At 43.0% G+C, this 19,490-nt stretch overlaps 1 protein-coding gene and 1 long non-coding RNA gene across 2 annotated transcripts in view; one reads left to right on the forward strand and one right to left on the reverse strand.

Annotated features, from left to right (window-relative positions):
- The window catches only part of LOC120573697, a 219,378-nt gene extending 214,482 nt beyond the window's left edge, over nt 1-4,896 (forward strand). Inside the window, exon 4 of the long non-coding RNA XR_005641750.1 lies at nt 4,818-4,896. This is a non-coding gene — a long non-coding RNA (uncharacterized LOC120573697). The remainder of the gene's footprint in view (nt 1-4,817) is intronic.
- Nucleotides 306-19,490, reverse strand: part of LOC120573696 (cytochrome P450 26B1) — a 35,891-nt gene continuing 16,706 nt past the window's right edge. Inside the window, exons 2-7 of the mRNA XM_039823603.1 lie at nt 16,212-16,436; nt 4,832-4,950; nt 3,775-3,931; nt 3,244-3,396; nt 1,241-1,522; nt 306-723 (exon numbers count right to left, since the gene is read on the reverse strand). Coding sequence (XP_039679537.1) covers nt 331-723; nt 1,241-1,522; nt 3,244-3,396; nt 3,775-3,931; nt 4,832-4,950; nt 16,212-16,436 — 1,329 coding nt within the window. The 3' untranslated portion in view covers nt 306-330. The remainder of the gene's footprint in view (nt 724-1,240; nt 1,523-3,243; nt 3,397-3,774; nt 3,932-4,831; nt 4,951-16,211; nt 16,437-19,490) is intronic.

The following is a 19,490-nucleotide window of genomic DNA, read 5'->3' on the forward strand; positions in this document are numbered from 1 at the left end:
TTCTCTTTCAAATTATATTACATAGCTTTTTTGTACATACATTTTGTTTGTATATTTCTTTAAAAAATACACAGAATAGAGCAAAATTAAGAACGTTTTTGGCAGCTTCTTCCTTTTTTCAGAGGAAAGTCCCGATCATAACAAGAGACGAAGACTTCTGCTTTTCTTTTAGTCTGAAAAGGAACCTCCAACTTGGCAGAGCAAAGGTGGAGAAGAAAAAATAACTTTCTTTCTTTCTGTCCTTTCTTCAATCTTCTCCCAAAAGACTTCTTCCATCACTACACCCCTCCCCAACTCCTCCCCGCCCCTTACTCGTCAACTCTCTGCCCTTCAAACAGTCGCTCCCAGCAGCTCTTCCGACTTGGCCATGATCTCGTTCTGGTTGGAGTCCAAGCCGTAGAACTTGACTTTCAGCCCGTCGACAGGGTGGACCACGGGTACCGTGACCACGCGGGGGAACTGCCGGGTTGCCAGCTCAAAGCGACTGGTGCTGGCCAGCTCAATAGCCAGGATGCGAAGGAAGAGGGTGGCGAGCTGCTTGCCCAGGCAGGACCGGACACCACCGCCGAAGGGCAGATAGTGGAAGCGTCCCTCTTTGTCTTCTCCCCGCTCCTGACTGAAGCGGTCAGGGTCAAAGGCATCCACATCCTTAAAGACAGCGGAGGTGTCGTGGGTGTCCCGAATGCTGTACATCACACTCCAGCCCTTTGGAATTTGAACTCCCTGAAGACAGAAAGACAGAGAAATGCCAAAAACCATTTAGCAAGCTCGTAAGAGTGCAATCATAACTGCAAGGAGATGTCTTTGGCGTAATCAATTCTGGAAAAGTTGTTGCACTTTGGCACATGAGCTTGTAAGGCCAGATATTTTGCAAAAAAAAAATCTGATTCCAGTTTTTGTATCTCTGGCTAAGCATCGGGGACTTTTCTGCAATATTAGGCTTCTCTTGTGTCTACACCAGCTACAGTACAGCATGAAACGGGAATGTGAGAATCATTTTTGACGGCACTTTGTCTTTGGTAAATGTAAGACCTTGACTTTTTGGATACTTTTCCAGTAGTTTGACAGGACTATCTTCTTACTGTTGACAGAAATTGCACTTGACACCTGATGCTACATGTGAAGATGAATGTGCCGTTTGGAAAGACGTCATCACCAATTGATGTATGATAAAGGAAAAGATATGCAGTAGAATCTGGCTATAAATCATTCAGTCGGGAAATATTACTTGGCTACTCACGTCAAGTTCGAAAGTCTGCATGGCGGTTCGGTAGGCCCCTGAGACGGGCGTAAAGAGTCTCAGCACCTCCTTGATGACACAGTCCAGGTACTTAAGGCTCACGATGGTGTCCAGCCTCAGCTCTCCTGGCATAAGGCAGCCATTGTGGAGGAGACCCCTGGCTCTCAGTTCCTCCCTCAGGCGCTCCAGCACGGCAGGGTGGCGAAGGAGCTGCATGATGAGTGAGGTGCTTGCGCTGGCCGTGGTGGCGAAGGCGGCAAAGATCAGCTCGATAGTCGACTCCTAGAGAGACGAAATAGTGTATGAGTGCACTGGTTCCCAACGCCTACTCGTGAGAGTGATTCCCTCCTAAGATTGTTTCATTTTAAGATTTTTAAAAGACAAAAAGTCAAGATATGAGAAAAGCCAGTGTTTTATTCTTCTTTCTTATGTTGTTAATCGTCTCGCAACCCTTAGATTTATCTTGCAACCACTGATTAAAATGAAGTTCGGCCATAGTACGGTTAAAAAAAAAAATTCAACAATCTATATACAGCCTCTAAACACGGTCTCCATACCTGTCGCTATTTCTATTCACCTCTCGGCCAGAGTTGGGTAAAGCCACTCGCTGATATGGAAATTAAAGTGTAATTTTAGCGTCAGCACAAACTAACACTGAGTGCATAACTGTACTGAGGGACTTTAAGTTGATTTGTCTTTACTTTGTGGGCATGCCAACTTTGTGGGCACGCCAACTGGTTTCTGACTCAGCTCCTGAAGGGCTAATTGCTTGTCACTTGAATAAAGGGTCCGGAGAGTGGAAATATAGATGGTATGTGCTGAGGGGTGAGGGTGGACAATAGCCAAATGCCCAACTACAGCCACAATTACAGAGGTGTTAGCAATACAAAGTACATAATTAATGACTGAAGAAACAGATTTTCTCACGCAGCATGTTATAGAGTTGTCAGTTGCATTTTGATTAGTTTTCAATAGGTGAAATCTTTTCTTATTAAGCCAAATTGTGAGCAAATTCAACCTAGGACCCCAACCTTACTTTGGCCACAAATCTACCGCCCCACGCCTGAAGCTTGCCATTTATTTCGTAACGACACAGGGCCAAAATAAAAAGCCATTACATAATAAAAGCATGTTGTTTTTAATTCCTGAAAAATAGCGTATTTGGAAATATGAAGTTTGTATCCAAAAGCAACATTTAGTGCGCTGTGTCGGGCCCATTATTAAGGTAGTGGAATAAATAACAACGAGGCTGGGCAGCACGACTCTCATTTCAAAACTCTCATCTGCCGTCATCCGTATCAAAACACATCTCAGCCTCACTCTGCATGTGTCTGTGTTATATATGCGTGTGTCAGAAAACTGCAGGTGAGTGCTTCAGCCTGGGCCTCTGCGACAGGGGCTCCCCAGTTCATGTGTATTTATATTCTGTATGTGTGAGTGTGAGTGTGTGCGTACAGGAGGCCTCTTTCAGACCCCTAGCAAGGGGGAGTGTTGACTTATTTTTGGACCTGGATTTAACCCAGAAACCACAGAGAGCGAGAAAGAGAGAGTTGAGTTTCCACCGAATTCCTTAGAATTACTTTAATGGGTAAATAGAGGGTGTGCCTGCCCATGTGTGTGTTATAGTGTTACTGTCTGCCTGTGGGCATCAGCTAAGCATCCCGTCATGGCAGTCATATTTTACATAAAGATGTGTGTGACAAGTCACTTTCATTGCTTATGATGCCAAGATGATTTGTTGAAGAAATTGTGAGGATTCTTGATGTGCGTGTGTTCAGCGAGCCAAGACAGGTTCTCTTTGGCAGCACTTTACTAGGTAAACGTTGTGTTATGTTTGAACACATCAGAGCTGGCGTGTGTCTGTACTGTGTGTGTTAAGGCTCCCATGTGTGACCGAGTGGCTTCTTGTGTGTCCGGCGTCTCTCCAGCGTGTGTTTGCACACCTTTTTTCCTCCCCCGCTCAGGTGATTTAAAAAAAAAAATGTTGTGCATAGGTGTGTTACCTTCAGTTCCTGCATGGTGAGCTCGGTGCCGTTCTCTTTGGCACTCTCCATCAGGACGTCCAGCGCGTCGCTGTAATCCTTCCCCTGGGAACACGGCTTCTCCCTGATGGCTTTCTCTATGCTTTTCTGCAGGGTGTCTCGTGCACGGATACCCTGCAAAAGCGCACAAAGCAAAATCAACACTACATACCAAGGTTTCTTTTAAAAGCAGCATATTCATTAAAACCAATTTTCTCATGCATTTATGTACCCAAGCATCCAAACAATTTAAAATACGTTAGCCTTAGACTTTGTCTCTCATTGTAAAAGTTGTAAAAAGTGAAGTCAAAAGGGTGAGAGCACAATTACAGTAAGGTGCTCATTATGCACCAGAGTAAGTAAAACACAATTCATTAGCAACTACATCTTAGCATAAAGGGAATAGTTTTGTCTTTGGGGCCAAAATCAAATATAGGCAAACTACAGATTTCTCTTATTTTTTTATTAAGTTTGCAGATACTTGAAAAAGGACTACAGTATGTCAACACGTACCTTCCTGTAGCCACTAAACGGCAGGTCTATAGGCAGACTGAACAGGTTGTCCACAAAGTCCTGGAAGGTGGAGAAAAGATGCCTCATCTCCTCCTCTGACACCCTGAATCCCAGCAGCACCCTCACAGCCATGGTGAACGACAACCTCTGGCTCTCCCTGTAGAAAGACAAGCAATCAGGACCTTAGTCACATCCAATGATAGATCCTCACTTGCGTTTACACCCCTTATCGACCGCAATTCCAAGCAAGCCGAAGCAAACCTTATTTGCAAAGGAACTTGATGATGTTTCGCTCTATCGCCATGGATAGAAACCTATAATGATCTCTCCAACGCATGCTGACCAGCAACGGCAATGTTTCTGCCCCATGATGCATTTTGTACGTGAACCCAAGGCTTTTCTTCTTTAAACACTTTATTTTTTTAAATTTTTATTTATATATTTTTTAAGACAACTGGTATGTCTTTTGTTTGCGTCCGAGATCGCATACGCTGCACTACATTCTCAACACGTGTACTATCGTTCAACATACTTTTGTGTAAAAAAAAAACAGTAGTGTGTATCTTTTCGGACGCACTAAACTGTAATTTTCAACATCACTTCCTGAGAGCCTCCTTGCCGTCGCCAGATAATGCCTTAATTACTGAAAGAGGTGAATACCAAGACCAACCGTTCTTTAAATGTGTAGAAATGTAAATTAGAGTGTTATTGACACATACTAAGGATTCGGACATACTAAAAAATCTCACATTCTGTTTAGCTGCTAAATAGCATGCTATTATGGAATTTCGGTCGCAGCCATTAATTTTAATAGGGATGTATATATAATATATATTTCTGTAGTGACCGATGATTCTACGATGGGCTGATGTTCTCAGTTTTTACCTGCTTTAAGTTATGATCTTTATGTCAAAAATCAAGTCATTATGTACATTTTTCCATACTGTAGGTTGTTTTTCTTCTTGTAGCAATGATCCTGCCCCCGATTTCTAAGCGCAATGACAATGACGTGTCTATCTCTTGTGAATATGTTTCTACGCCAGGACGCCCATCCTACCTGTAGACGTTGATGGGCTCAGGGTTGGAGCTCCATACTCGGAGGCTCTCCTGGATGACCTGCTGGATTTTCGGGAGGTAGGACTCCAAGGCCTCGTGGCTGAACACTTTGGCAAACACCTGGAGAGACAGAGTAAGAGGCATATTGTGTCAGTTCAAATGTGACTGCATGTGTCTGTTCATGACACACACTGTACAGATACAGATAAAGATCAACCAGGATTTTCATTAAATGCTCATAAATTGGATGACTTGGCACGCAGGCAGAACGCATAGAGAAATGTGTTTGAACCAGTGCAAGTTCAAACAGAGGACAGAAGCACAGATTGATTAAAAATCTTCACGCTTACATGGTGGTATGAACAGAATCCTGACTGACAAGATGTGTGAACAGATGGCAGTAGGGACAAGTTTATTCTGCTGCAAATACAAATTTGATCCAATCCTAACCAAATGAGGTGCTTTTTAGCCATGCTAGTGGTTTGGCTCAATGGATAGCAATGTGTGTCATTCGGTCAGTCCATCACATTGGTCCTGACTGAAATACCTTAACAACTATTAGATGGATTGCCATGATATTGGGTACAGATATCCATGTTTATTGCAGGATTAATCTTACAGACTTGTTGGTGATCCCTTGATTTCTATCTAATGCCACCATTACAGTTTTTAAGTGAAATGTCTTGACAAGTTTTGGATGGATTGCCATGGAATTTGGTGCAAGAGATACATTTTTCCCTCAGGGTGAATTGTAACAACTTTGGTGATTCTATGACTTTTCAAACATGCACATTTCAATGACGAACGGAACTCCACAATGTGACGGTATTTCGCCCAGTACAACAAAGTAAAAACTTTACTAAATGGTTGTGATTTTGTGACTGTGGCTCAGGGTTAGGGTTAGTCGGAATCAATCGGAAAGGTTGGTAGATCCATCCCTGGCCTTGCAGTCCCATGTCAAAGTGTCCTTGGGCAAGACACTGAACCCCGAGTTGCCCCTGATGCTGCGCCATCGGAGTGTAAATGTGTGTGAGTGTTTATCTGACAAGCAGGTGGCACCTTGTACGGCAGCCTCGGCCACAGTGTGTGAATGGTGAATGGTTCCTGTACTATGTTAAAGCACTTTGAGTAGTCGTTAAGACTAGAAAAGCGCTATATAAATACAGTCCATTTACATTTAGTTCCTGATATTCCCCTTCTTTTGCTCTCCTGTCACATCTCTGCAACATTTTCTATCCATCAATCCTCTTCATCTCTCTCTTGAATTATACCTAGACAAGACTTTCCGTTGTGTCCTCATTCTTATTCATTTTTTTTTTGTGTGATGCCTGTTCCTTATTCATTTCCCTCTTTACAGAGACTTATACATTGTAGAGGTTTTCCCCTGTAGTCAGCAGAACTAGAATGACAGGCAGAAAGAGAAAGAGAGAGGAGGGGTGAATAGTTAAGTCTTTCCTGGCTGCTCGTAGTATTTCTTAGTGTGACTCAGTCACCAGTCGTCAGTGTTGTTTGGACAAATAACATTCCATCTGATTTAACCTCCAAAACTGCCCTTAAAACACTCTTGGAAATGTTTTGGAAGTGCAGAACATTGGAGAGGAGAGAAAAGTGAGGGGACTTGATTAGAATAGGGCTTTTATATAGTATGAATAAGTCACTAACACTTAGCTGTATTAGGATAAATAACATTCTTGTGCATTTAACCTTTTGAGCTCTCCCTTAAACAGTCACAGTTCTGTAGAAGGGAACGAGAGAGAATAGTTAATATTACTGCTGCTTGGGGCGAAATGTCAACTTTTCAATGATGACCACGAAAAGTTGAGCTCTTTCAGCAATGAGTTTTCAAAAGACGACAGCGTTCAAGCCACAGAGGGCTGTCTAATTCTTCAAATGAAGTTTCACAAAAGTTACAATCGTGGGTTTTAGTTGATCAGTAATCGCAGGAAGGCATTGCAGAACATTACAGAACACTTGAAGAGCCTTGCAATCATTTTTAGTTTGCTGGTTAAGATGTGGGTTAAGCATTTGTAGATATGTTTCGCCGTAAAAGTTCATTTTGAAGTTGTTTTCGTGCTTTTTTATAAGCTCCTTTGAAAAACCAGTACAACATAGTGTGTTTGTACTCAAATTGAACTTGTCCTGGATTCAGAGCTTTTTGAGCACATCATGCACAAAAGAAAAGGACTTTAGTGTGTATTTCTAATATGTTTTCAATAAGTTAAAGTCAAAGTGTTCCTGCTTCTTTTCATTAAGACATAATGGAGGCTGAGAGTGAAGAAAGGAGCTTCTAGTGGGATCTGAGACCAGGCCAGTCAGGGTACATGTGGTTTCTGAGGTCGATGTTTCAGCCACCAAACCATCAGTTGGGCAGTCAAACTCTTTATTTTGCCTTCTACCTCATTTTCCTCTCATTTTCTTTCTCCTCCGTTGCCCTCTTCCCTTTCTTCACCCTCCCCTAAATGAACACTAGTCCACTGAGCTGGTGATGTGTGCGTTAAAGTGTACAAGTACAAGTACAAGTACAAGGTATCTTTATTATCCCCAAAGGGCAATTCGGTTTACAGCCAGCAGTAGGCTATAGAGACAGCAAGCACACCAAAAAACACAACTAAATAAATTACAAGAGTTACATTTTAAGAAAGTCATTCACAATGCTGAGGGCAGCAGGAATAAATGACCTTTTGAACCTATTTGTTCTGCTGCATCGCGGAAGATTTTTGACTGATGGTAGCAACAAAAATTCGCACTCCAGTGGATGGCTCGGTTAAGTAAAAAAAAATGGGTTTGTAATGATAGGACAGGTTAAGAACCGCTGTCTTAAAACTGGTCAAAAACCAGTTAACGGACACAGACTGCACACTCTCACACAGCTGCTGCGTGTCGCCATGTCAGCGCCATCACCCATCCCCTCCCTCCTTGGTTACTGTTGGTATGCAGTGTGTGAATTACGTCGTATGCACTCTATGGGTATATATTAAACATGCTGTTTGCGTTGGGGAGTGGTTAGTGCAGATCACAGGGTGGTCTAAGACGTTGGCGCTACATTTCCTCTGCTGCCGCACTCTGGGGCCGCTTTCATGACCTGCTCTCCAAACCCCTGACCGCAGGGCATTACATACACTATCTGACCTCACAACAGTCTGAGGAAAAAAAACACAAGACTGTCATGGCCGTTCTTTTGTTTGCTTCACGGTTGATTTAGATTGTGTGGTAGATATATCTTCGAGGAGTGATGCATCTGTGAACTGTCTTCCACTATTTTCAAAATTACATTGATTGTCCCATGATGGCTACTATGGTTACAAGTAATACAAGGGTGCATATTTGGTGTAGATTGGTCCAAAATATGTCTACTTGTGTCGTGTTTGTTTGTCACTAAGGCCCTGTTCAGACCTGGCATTAACATGCATCTTGATTCACCACTTGATCAGATCTCAGTTCCCCACATCTATATGCAAATAAACACACTTGTATCCTTGTCATTTGCAAAGACCAAATGCGTTGTCATTTTTAACCAGCGTGAGGCAGCAAGTCGAAAATTGAAAGAAGAAATCTGTATGGACTGGGTCTTTTACTTGATGTGTTCCACGTAAACCAAATCGCCTAAGATGTTTGACGCATGCGTTAATACCTGTATGTCTATGGGCTTTTAGACATTTTCAGACGTCATGGACAAAGCCAGCTTACGCGATTTGAGAACGCTACGCTTACACAGAGGACATCAGTTAAGTAGGCGGTCTTTCAGTGTTGTCCAGGACACATTCGCTTACACACTGCTGAAACAATGTGGCCATACACATAATGCCAGACCACATGTAGCCTACTGAGCTGTCCACTTGTGATCAGATAACCCAAGACGCATGTTAATGCCAGGTCTGAACAGGGCCTTATTGGTGACTTAATAAACATTTAGTTTGTTACATCATATAATCTGTTGTTTTTTGAGTAATCTGACTGTTTACTTAGTTTCATTTATTAAGTTAATTAGTCAATTACTTCCCTGGTTATGTGGTTTGTTTTTCACTCATTTACTTAGGCTGTTTTAACGTCTGTTAAAGATTGAGTTGGTTATGTAGCCATTCATTCATTTTTAATGGGTTCCTTCATCAATTAAGCGGATGGAATTTGGTGGGCTAATCAGTCATTTGATGATTGAATTAGTTCACGTCAACAGTTTGAGAGCAGATGGTTCCATGACTCAACTATTTATCTGTAACTGAGCCAGCTGTCAGATGGTTTGTTGATCACTCGCCAAAAGGACTCGAAAACTAGACGAACGTGTTTCAGAATCAACAGGGAAATATTCGTTATAGGAGGTTGTGCAGCGTTGTGAATTTAGCCATTTAACCCGTCTGCACTGGATTATGCATAATTGGTCAATTTGGGCGAGTACTTTGCCTATGCCTACACACACACACACACACACACACACACACACACACACACACACACACACACACACACACACTCATAAATAGTCATAGCAGCAGGGTTGAGCTACTGTAGGACCAATGAGTCAGTCGGCCGCTGTGTGTGTGTGTGTGTGTGTGTGTGTGTGTGTGTGTGTGTGTGTGTGTGTGTGTGTGTGTGTGTGTGTGTGTGTGTGTGTGTGTGTGTGTGTGTGTGTGTGTGTGTGTGTGTGTGTGCGCGTGCATGCAGACGGGAGACCAAGACTCTGAAAGGTAACTACAGGTCAGACAAACACACACACACTCAGACACACATGCGTATGGTATCTCCCTGCGCGACCTGGCTGCTGCCAGTCAAACACCGTTTTTTATGCAGTGTCACTCTGGGACGGTCCAAGTTCCACACAGGACGGGGAGGGGTGGGGGAGGATTGTCCAGTCATTTTGCTGCACCACAAAAACGTGACTGTCTTCTGTAGCCTGCAGCGCAAAGACACAGGCTTAAACACACACACACACACACACACACACGGTCGTCCTAATAACGTCCATATGTCTTAAATTATGTGAAAGTGCTGCGAGCTGCTGGTTCCACAGACATGTAAAGACTCCTTTATTCTTCTCTCTGCCCTCCTTTCCCTCCTCTCTCTCTCTCTTTCTCTCTCTCTCTACTCCCACCTCTTCCCGTCTCTCCCTGCCCCTTCATCCATCCTTTTTTTTTTTTTTAAACACTTTTTATTCCTTTCTCTTAGTCAAACAAGCAGTCCATACGTCTTTCCCTGCTTCTGTCATCACTTTGAATCAGAAAGGGATTGGCTTTGTTGGCGAGCTTGGGATGTGAAGGTCAGAGCAGCCAGGTGAAGCTAATGTTACAAAGAAATAGGACATGGGAGGCTAAATCACATTATGTTATAGCTTATGATTTATCTTAAAAGTATGTTAAAAGAATCAAACCAGCAACAAAAAACAACTTTAACTTGTTTTCTTTAACATCCACGACTATTTCTTTAACGCATGGAACCAAATACCTGTGCAATTACTAGTTACTCTGCAGAATGAAGATTTCATGCAAAACCTAAAGAAGAGCTCATTAAATATGATGCATTGCTATAGTTTCATCTGTCCTACGGCACACGTTTTTCATTTTCACGTAAACACGTTTAATGCCGGACATTGCCATTTTAGCAGTATGCCTGTGGTGGAGTGTAACTAACTGAAGTACTGTACTTAAGTCCACTTTTTAAGTGCTTTTTAATGTATATTGCTGATTATACTTTTACATGCTCTTACTTAAGTTAAACTTTGAATGCCAGACTTTTACATTGAAGTGTTTTCCCTAGGTTTGTGAAAGACTTAGAGAAGGAAGACTAGAGGTCTTCCTTCAAGAAAACGTGACATTTTTCACTTAAACGAGATGCAATTTCACATCGTTTTGGACTAAATGTCTGTGTCCAAAACGTTGGAAAAGCTCGAGCAGATAACAAATTAATTAAACCCTCAAAAAGGTTGAAGACAAAACTTCCTGAAGAAGTCCACTGGGGACCAACTACAATCGTTAAATCTGAGAAAAGCCATTTAGTTAGTTTTGATCCTCGCATTGATTTTGCATTCATTCAGCTTGGGTGCTGCGCCTAAGCCTTATAGTAGGGAAACCCCTGCTTTGTAAACTACTGGAATGGTAATACAAAAATCACCTGCAGCCTTTATGATTTTCTTAATCTTTCCTTTTAAAATGTGACCTTTAGAAACTGATCAAGCTAAAGCAAGGAGGGGAGAGACGGGACGGGCTTCAGCTCAGTCAGAATTGGCGGTGCCCTCTACTGGTGATGAGCAGAAGCACAGGAAACAGACTCACCATCACACACACACACACACACACACACACACACACACACACACACACACACAGACTGCATGCAGAGCAGCATACTGATTCCACTGTATCTCTTGCTCAGCTTTAACTTGGCACTTTTTTCCCCCTGATTATCACTGCGAGAAAAGTGAAGAACTAGAGAGGCAAGGAAAACTGGCCCGGCTTGTAAAACATACAGAAAGAAAGCAGGTTGGAGATGTCCATCTTCGTCCGCTTATCCCAGGTCGGGTCGTTGGAGATGTCAGCTTCGAAATTCCCCTTAAACTGAGGCAGCTGTCAATTGAAATCGTTTCACGTGTCTCATTTTTTATTCCTGTCAAATCTCTCGCCCTCTGTTTTCCCCTGCCGCCTGTTTCTCCTTTTCCTAAATTTAGAGATGAAGGGATGGTTCCAACAAAAAAAAAAAAAAGAAAAAAGAAGGAAAATGTGGAGACTAGGGAAGGAAAGATAGAGAATGAGGGAGTTTGAGCAAGTGGCGGAACAGAAGAGAGCAAGTGAGAGGTGAAAATAAAGAACTAGCTGCCACTGTCAACACAGTGTGTATTTGTAGTGTTATTTCAGTATAGAGGGACATTTTTCCACTGCGGGTCATGTAGGGCTTACTGAGGCTACTTCAGCATGTTTACCACATCACACTTGCTGTGTTTTTCTTTCAGTTTTATAGAAAGGCTCTTTAATCATATATTTTCCTTATTGTGTGAGGGGAAAGAAAGATCGGATGTACTTTGTGTCATTTACACGTACAAAAACTAACATAGGGCCTGTCACATCACAGCAAAACGGTCCTGGATTTGATCCCACACATGGTCCACTCAAGTAGACATCTATTAAATCCGATCTGATTCAAATCCCCCGTTGAATCTATTAACAGAATGTTAGGCTAATTTTAGGAAATGTTTTGACTGCACACCTGTCATTAAGACTTTATGGTGTGCAGGAACATTGTTGGAATCCAAACATTTAGGATGACTAAATGTAATTTCAGTTGGACTTCGAGGGATCTGGAATTCCTTTGGAAGTCCATAGGGTTCATATAGTCCAAAAACATTAGGAATTTTAGGAGCATTTGTCCAAGGGTGTGTGTGACGTTTGCTCTGCCTCTCTGGCTACTGTCATTTTCCTGATATAAAGAAAAAAAAGTCTGTCTTTAGAAATAAAAGTCTTGATGGCTGACTAGGAGAAGACTTCTTATCCTCTGTCACAAAACAGTTGTGTTAAATTTTCAGGCAACGGTGGTTCCAAATTCTAAAGCCTTGATATTGCGACCAAAGTGATAAACTATGTCTGCCCGCAGCAGAAATACATATGTTAGATGTTTGTTTTTTTCAGACAAGGATGATGTGTGAGCCCTGGCTGGCCCTGAGTGGCCCTGAGTGGCCCGTAGTGGAAACCAGGCCGCTGTGGCTCTTTGAGCGAGTTAGTTTCCTAGCTTAATACGGGGTTATATGGAAACTGGCTTGCTCTGTTGATCCACCAAAGGCTAATGTGATGTGTGAAGATTGTTTTTCCGTATGAAAACCACAAGGAGGGCAGACACACACACACACACACACACACACACACACACACACACACACACACACACACACACACACACACACACACACACACACAGGAGCAGTTCTGGTCCAGTGGGTCAGACAGTAAGCCATTAGCTCATTCTTTCTCTCCAGTTGATGTTGTTTCGCTTCTGCTGTTGACTTAGTTTTATTACCCAGAAAACAGGAGGGTGCTCTGCCAAACCACACACACACACACACACACACACACACACACACACACACACACACACACACATACACACACACTACATACGTTTTGAAAACTGCCTGGCTGATCTCTCTGTCCTTCTTGCCATTATCTCTCTCTCTCTCTCTGTCTCTTTCTGTTGACCGTCCTGTTACTAAAATGATGCGACGGTCAGAACCACACGTCCTGTTGAGGTGCCATTGAGCAAGCAACCGTAAGCCTCGCGCTGACGGTGATACATACATACAGAGCTAACATTTCTGTTAATGGAGGTTTGTTTTGCACTTTCTTGCCAGGGTCATACCTGCATTTTTTTTTTTTTTAAGGTTTTCTGTGATTTGCCTTTGCTTCTTCTTCTTCTTCTGTTTCTTCCAAACAAACTCAGAAAAGATGACCTCATTTCCTGTTGGCTGGCTGAGTGTTTGAATGCATTTGAGTGCATTTTAACTGGATGGAGGTTGAAATACATCTCACATTGGAGCCAATACGGTTTAACTCACTTGAACTCAGTAGGGGAAACCTCTTTTCTTTTGCTTCCTTAGGAGGGTCAGAGGTCATGGACAGAATGGCAGCAGGTATGACATTGCTTGTCTTGCTCAAAGGCACTTCAACAGTGTGGTGTGGTTACTTAGCAACACAGGGCTCAAACCTTTCGACTAGAAGCATAAACATGACGGACCCTTGTATCCGTCTCTGTTTGGGTTCAGAGCAGGGGGAATGTCCAGGTGTGTGTGTGTGCACATATGCTTTCGTGTCCTGTTATACGTGTGTGTGTGTGTGTGTGTGTGTGTGTGTGTGTGTGTGCGTCGAGCCCCCACAGAAAGCCCCTCTTTGTGCTGTGTTGGAGGCAGCCTTCCTAATCAGGGGTCATTACATGAGGTTAGTGCGTGGGTCTCCAGGGAGAGGAGAGGGGATCAGAGCCCAGATTAGACCCAGCCGACCCCTCACTGTCCCCGGGCACCGCGGTAACGAAACCTGACCCCGCCTCCAAACCCCTACAAAAAAAAAAGGATCCAGAGAGAGAAAACTAGAGGCTGATTTACAGGAAAACACAGCAGACTCTGCTTCTTGTTCTTTCATTATTGTCCTTGTGTGTGTGTGTGTGTGTGTGTGTGTGTGTGTGTGTGTGTGTGTGTGTGTGTGTGTGTGTGCGCGTTTATCTCAGGGAGAGAGAGAAAGAGAGAGACAGAGACAGAGAGAGAGACAGAGAGAGAGTGAGAGGGAAGGTATGTGCCCCAGGGATAACGGGATAATAGGAGGGAGAGATAAGTGGCTGATTACCTGAAATGGTCCTGGAAATCGAAAGGGAGGAGGCAAAGAGAGACAGAAGGTGAAAAAGAAAGACTAAAGAAAAGAGAAAGAGAGATATATAAGAGTCAAATTAAGCAGACAAGATAAGAAAAAAAAAGAAAGAAACAGTTAATGGAGGGTGGACGGGTGAATCCCTCTCTCTCTCTCTCTCTCTCTCTCTCTCTCTCTCTCTCTCTCTCTCTCTTTCTCCATGTAGATGAGTGGAGGAGAGGACATAGTGATGGAGGGGTCGTTCTCACGCTTCAGTAGCCAAAACGCTGCTGATAAGACTGAGAGGACGAGGGATAGCTTTACACTGATACTCTCTCTTTCGTTTGTGTGTGTGTGTGTGTGTGTGTGTGTGTGTGTGTGTGTGTGTGTGTGTGTGTGTGTGTGTGTGTGTGTGTGTGTGTGTGTGTGTGTGTGTGTGTGTGTGGAAGAGTGTTTCCTACCTTCCTTACTGTGTAGCAGATGACTGCAGTGCCAGTGCTTTTGACTGTAAATGCCATTTTCTTTCATGTGTGTGTCTGTTTTTTAACCCCTATCTAAACTCTACATTAACATGGTTACAGATAGAGCTGCAATGCCAGTACATGCAATATCTGGTATCTGGTACACAATATAGAAGCTCTATACCACAAGTCTAAACCTGCAGATCCTCTAGTAAATGTTCTTAACAGTTTCATAATTTATTAGATATGAACTATATAACGCTGCTGCATATGCTGGAGTGCTGCACATGCTGCAGTTACAATATAAGTAATGCTGCTGGATTGAAAATGTACGACTTTTCTCTTCTGAATCTGAGAATTGTGTTGTCTTTTAAAGTGGAACAAGACATATATTTTTTTTAAATATTTGTTCATCCCTTAACCTTTTTTTGCTCTTTGGGGCGCATTGGTCATTCGAGGCTTTACCGGCTTGGAACATTGTTGGGATGTTCCAGGCACCAATCCTTGTGGTGTGTTTGGTTGTAAGGAGGCTGCACAACTTTCTTTTGGCTTTCATTATGCAGCGTCATGCTTATCTGGGGGGGAGGGGAGGGGGGAGACACCTTCCACTTCCAAACCTTGCTGTAGGGTTTTCATTAACGTTTCTGTAATCGTTTTTGTTCCACTAAGCGGATGAGTGGTCCACCTGGCTTTACCAGAGACCTGTTAGCCAGCATGTTTCCGGGTAGATCCAGGTTGGCCTTCATGGTTATCGTAGCGGCCCGGGTTCTGCCACCCGGTCCGCTACGGTAACCCTGACTGACATGCGCCGGCCCATGCATTGCCTTTGGCTTCTTTCAACTGCTTAGTCGTTGGACGCGTGGGAAAGTCACTGGGATCTGAATTACCCTAACCTAACCCTAATCCTAACCCTTAACCAGGCCCGTATCAAGACAGTGTGGTGCCCCTGGGCACTACACCTGTCTATCAATTCAAAAAGCCAAAATCAATACTATATATTGCAGCATTGTGGGTCAGTCAAATGTGTATTTTTACGACTTTATTTCACAGGCCCTGAAAGCAACTCTTCTGATTGTTCAAAAACTTTCAAAAGCATCATGGGAAAGCTAAAAGTGCTTTAGCATCACAGCTAATGACAGTAAAATGACCTAAAATGAATAAGATATGGAAAAAAAGACTATCAATATTAGATCGAAGAATATGGATTTATTGCTCAAAGTCCTCTGAAAGAAATACAAGTTCTAGGAAAAGAAGTGCAGACAGTGGACACTTCTTTACACTTCTCTGCTTACTGAATAAACTCACGAAGCGCAACACGGAGAAGGGTTGCGCTTCCCACCCAGAGGTGGGGGGGGGTTTGTGTGAAAAATGTTTTTCTTTGCTTGCCAATTACATTTAATCAAGAAAGCCAACCACTTATCATTTTTTATAACAGTTAATATTTTACATTCATCATTATGATAACATTTTTGGGGGGTTAAATTGGCCACTTTTGATTGTTGTTAATCCCATACTTTACCTGTTTCCACCTCTCACGACTTGGACGAGGGGCTCCACGATCTCCAACATGTGCATGCATGTGTATTCATGTATTTGGGTGTTTCCTGACCTTTCTCCTCTTGCGGTGGATGTCTCCGATGCTGTTGGCCAGTGAGTTGGGTCCCAGCAGCGTGGCGGTGCTCTGAGGCCAGTCTACCGTCACCAGCGTGTGCTCGCCCATCAGCACTTTGCGCACGTTCTCCGCGCCCGTCACCCGGATCAGAGGGCGGCCCAGCAGGTGGGTCTTGAACACGTTGCCGTACTTCTGCCTCCGCGACGCATGGAAGCCTGAACCCTAGACAGAGAGGAGACGTGAAGATCAATCATAGAGTTCTACGAATTTTAACGAAAACACATAAGACATGGACATACCCATGTGTTTTCATATCAAAATGTTCAGAACAAACCCAACTTTCTGTAAAGTGAGGCTCTAAAGTGTTTGGCTCTAAAGCTAAAAAATGCTGATGTTCGCTTTCTTCCAATCTCTTGTGAAAACATACCTACACTCATGTGGACGAATCGTTTCCGTGCTCGAAATGCACAAAATTGTTTACCAAAGTCTTAGGTTCCCAAGTCCGCCAATTATACACAGAGAGGCAGATGCAGAGTGTCATAAGCTATCTTTCCTGTCTTCTAATTTGCTGTGTGAGTGACGGATGCTCTTGCAATAAGAAGGACGCAGAAGTGAAGACCGTAACCATATTTCTGCGCTGTTTCATCGCTGATATATTAATAGAGACATTGAAAAAAACACTGGTCGTCCGGGTTTGAGAAACTAAGACCATTTTCCATTAGACAAATAATAATAACTGTGTAACTAAGTGTGGAATGATTATTAGCCCATCAAACACTCAAATATGGACTAATATGAGTATCATCACCTAATGCCTTGTCATTTTTTTTACAACACCCAATGTTTAATGTGATTTGAATTATTTCGTTATACCGTTTATTGTAATTCATGCCGCATATTCATAAAGGGTTAAAACTTTGAAGTCTGGGTCAGCTGTAAAGGATGCTTGGGCAGAGCGAGACGTTCGAGGAAATGATGCAAATTTTGCTGAAAGGTGGAAATTCCCGTTACCAGTAGAGACGTACAGCAAAAGGTGTGAGAGGAAATCCCCAAACACTCCACCCTGTTCAGCCGACGTTAGAGAAGAGCTTTTCTTATCCCTTCGGTTGATGGAGATCCCCCCACATCTCCTACTTCAGATTTTATTTAATTTTTTCATTCTCCCTTGATCTTTGACTTTGCGCGTAAGAATGGACATGTCAGAAATTTTCATGAAGAACACTTAAATATTGTCAAGAAGCTGAAGATACTGTATATACTGTAATATCAAATCAACCACTTTCTTACTCTTTCTTTACTTTTTAAGGATGCTTAGTGCAACAATCATGTCATCACCATTCTCCTCGTCCTCTAGTTGCCAAATAACGCTGATAGCATTTTACAAACCAGACAGAAAACTTCTTACGAGTGATGTTTTACGCTCGCTATTAATTTAAAACCGCCTTTAGGATCTAACCTTCACTCCAGCTTTGATCTTTACCTCTAAAAGCTCCGAGAAAGTACTTTTTTCTCTCTGTGGTTTGGGGCCCAAACAAAGCATTTCTGGTGAGTCCCCACATGCTAAAAGTTACTGATGTTTCTATCATCCCGGCTCCCAGAGCAAAAGTAAACTTATAGACTGAAGGCAGCGGACTGCAGATGTTTAAGAAGCCAGGTTAATTCAATGAAAACTGATTCAAGATGCCTTTAGGATGTGATCGGAGTTCAGCTTTAACATCAACCAATGGATAGTTTAGGGTCAAGGGTTCTCAAAACATTTTCAGCTCGGGCTTCCAGTACACTAAATGAAATTTGTCGTCCAGAAGGACCAGGAGAATGGAATGTAAAAAGATCTTAATGTGGTTCCTCAAGGACTGGACCAATTTTTTCATCCTTTTTAGCTAATATCTCTTGAAATGTTGCCTCCACCTTTGATGTGTATCTAATAGTAACATAAACACTGTTTCCAGTTCGGTTGGAATAACCAGAAGAAGTAGAAGCGAATGGGTAACTTGCATGGGCAGCGATAGCCATCATTCCTTCGGCTGAAAAGTAGAAGACAGAAACTCAACCTGAATCTACAGAAAATCCAAGCAAGAGGACATCAAAATTGACAGCTGATCTTGAGGAATCGGAGCACATAAACACCACAGCAATGAGCTGTGAAAATGGCTTGTAATGCTTTAAAAGTTTAAAACTTTCTTGCCACAGAGGATCCAGAAAAAAAAAGCTCCCTTTTCACACTGGGACCCACCAGAAGAAGCCGCACAGCCCATTTCGGGGCCCCTGCCCCGCAGTTTGAGTAGCCCGGCTGTCAGTAAACCCCCAGAGGACCAGAGCTGGAGTCAGTTAGCGAGCTGACCTGGGTTCAGCTTTGACGCTGACCTCTTAACGGTCCGGGTCACAGCAGAGCGAGAGGGAGCCGACCCCAGAACTGTAAATGGGTTGTTTCAATGAAAAGAATATATATCAGCCAGAGGGGAGCTTACTGTGTTACACACACACACACACACACACACACACACTCGCAGACAAACACATCATTCACACACACATACAGTAAAAACACACATGCATGTTCAGATACACACGTACACTGAATTCATAAAATGCACATGCAAAGCAAACAAACACGCAGAGGCCTAACTGCAAATTGCCGTGACAACACTAACTGGTTTGACCCCAGTTTACTCATGGGGAAAGAGATATGTACGACTTTGAGGCGCGCACACACACACACACACACACACACACACACACACACACACACACACACACGGTGACATATGTAAACATACGCGTTAAAGAAGCAGTACCATGAGTTGCTGTAAAACAGTTTGGTCCCACGTGTCTCTCGTTTCTGCATTTTCGTTGAGTGTTTTTTTTTTTATAATGATGTAGATAAGAGCAAACTTCACTCATTCTTTTTCGCCTTTTATTCTGAAGGGAAATAACATGACGGGCTACTGTAACCCTCACACTACTAGAAACCATCAGAATGTTTGTGTGTCTTTGAGAGAGAGAGAGAGAGAGAGAGAGAGCTCCTGAGTCCTGGATGTGTGTGTTCAGTTATGTGCAGTATTTGCGTGTGAATGCAGAGTTCTTTCAGGGACTAATTTTAGCAGGTAGGTTGTTTCCTGTTTGAGACACACCTCTCACAGCAGTAGTGTGTGTGTGTGTGTATGTATGTGTATGCAAACATAGCTTCATCTTTTGCAGCGTTCCACTAAATGAAGCTGCGAATTTATCCTCACGGTGATTCTGGTTTACGGTGTAATTTGTGGCTCAGAGTCCTGC

The sequence above is a fragment of the Perca fluviatilis genome, chromosome 14 (assembly GCF_010015445.1).
Source record: "Perca fluviatilis chromosome 14, GENO_Pfluv_1.0, whole genome shotgun sequence".
Taxonomy (NCBI): domain Eukaryota; kingdom Metazoa; phylum Chordata; class Actinopteri; order Perciformes; family Percidae; genus Perca; species Perca fluviatilis.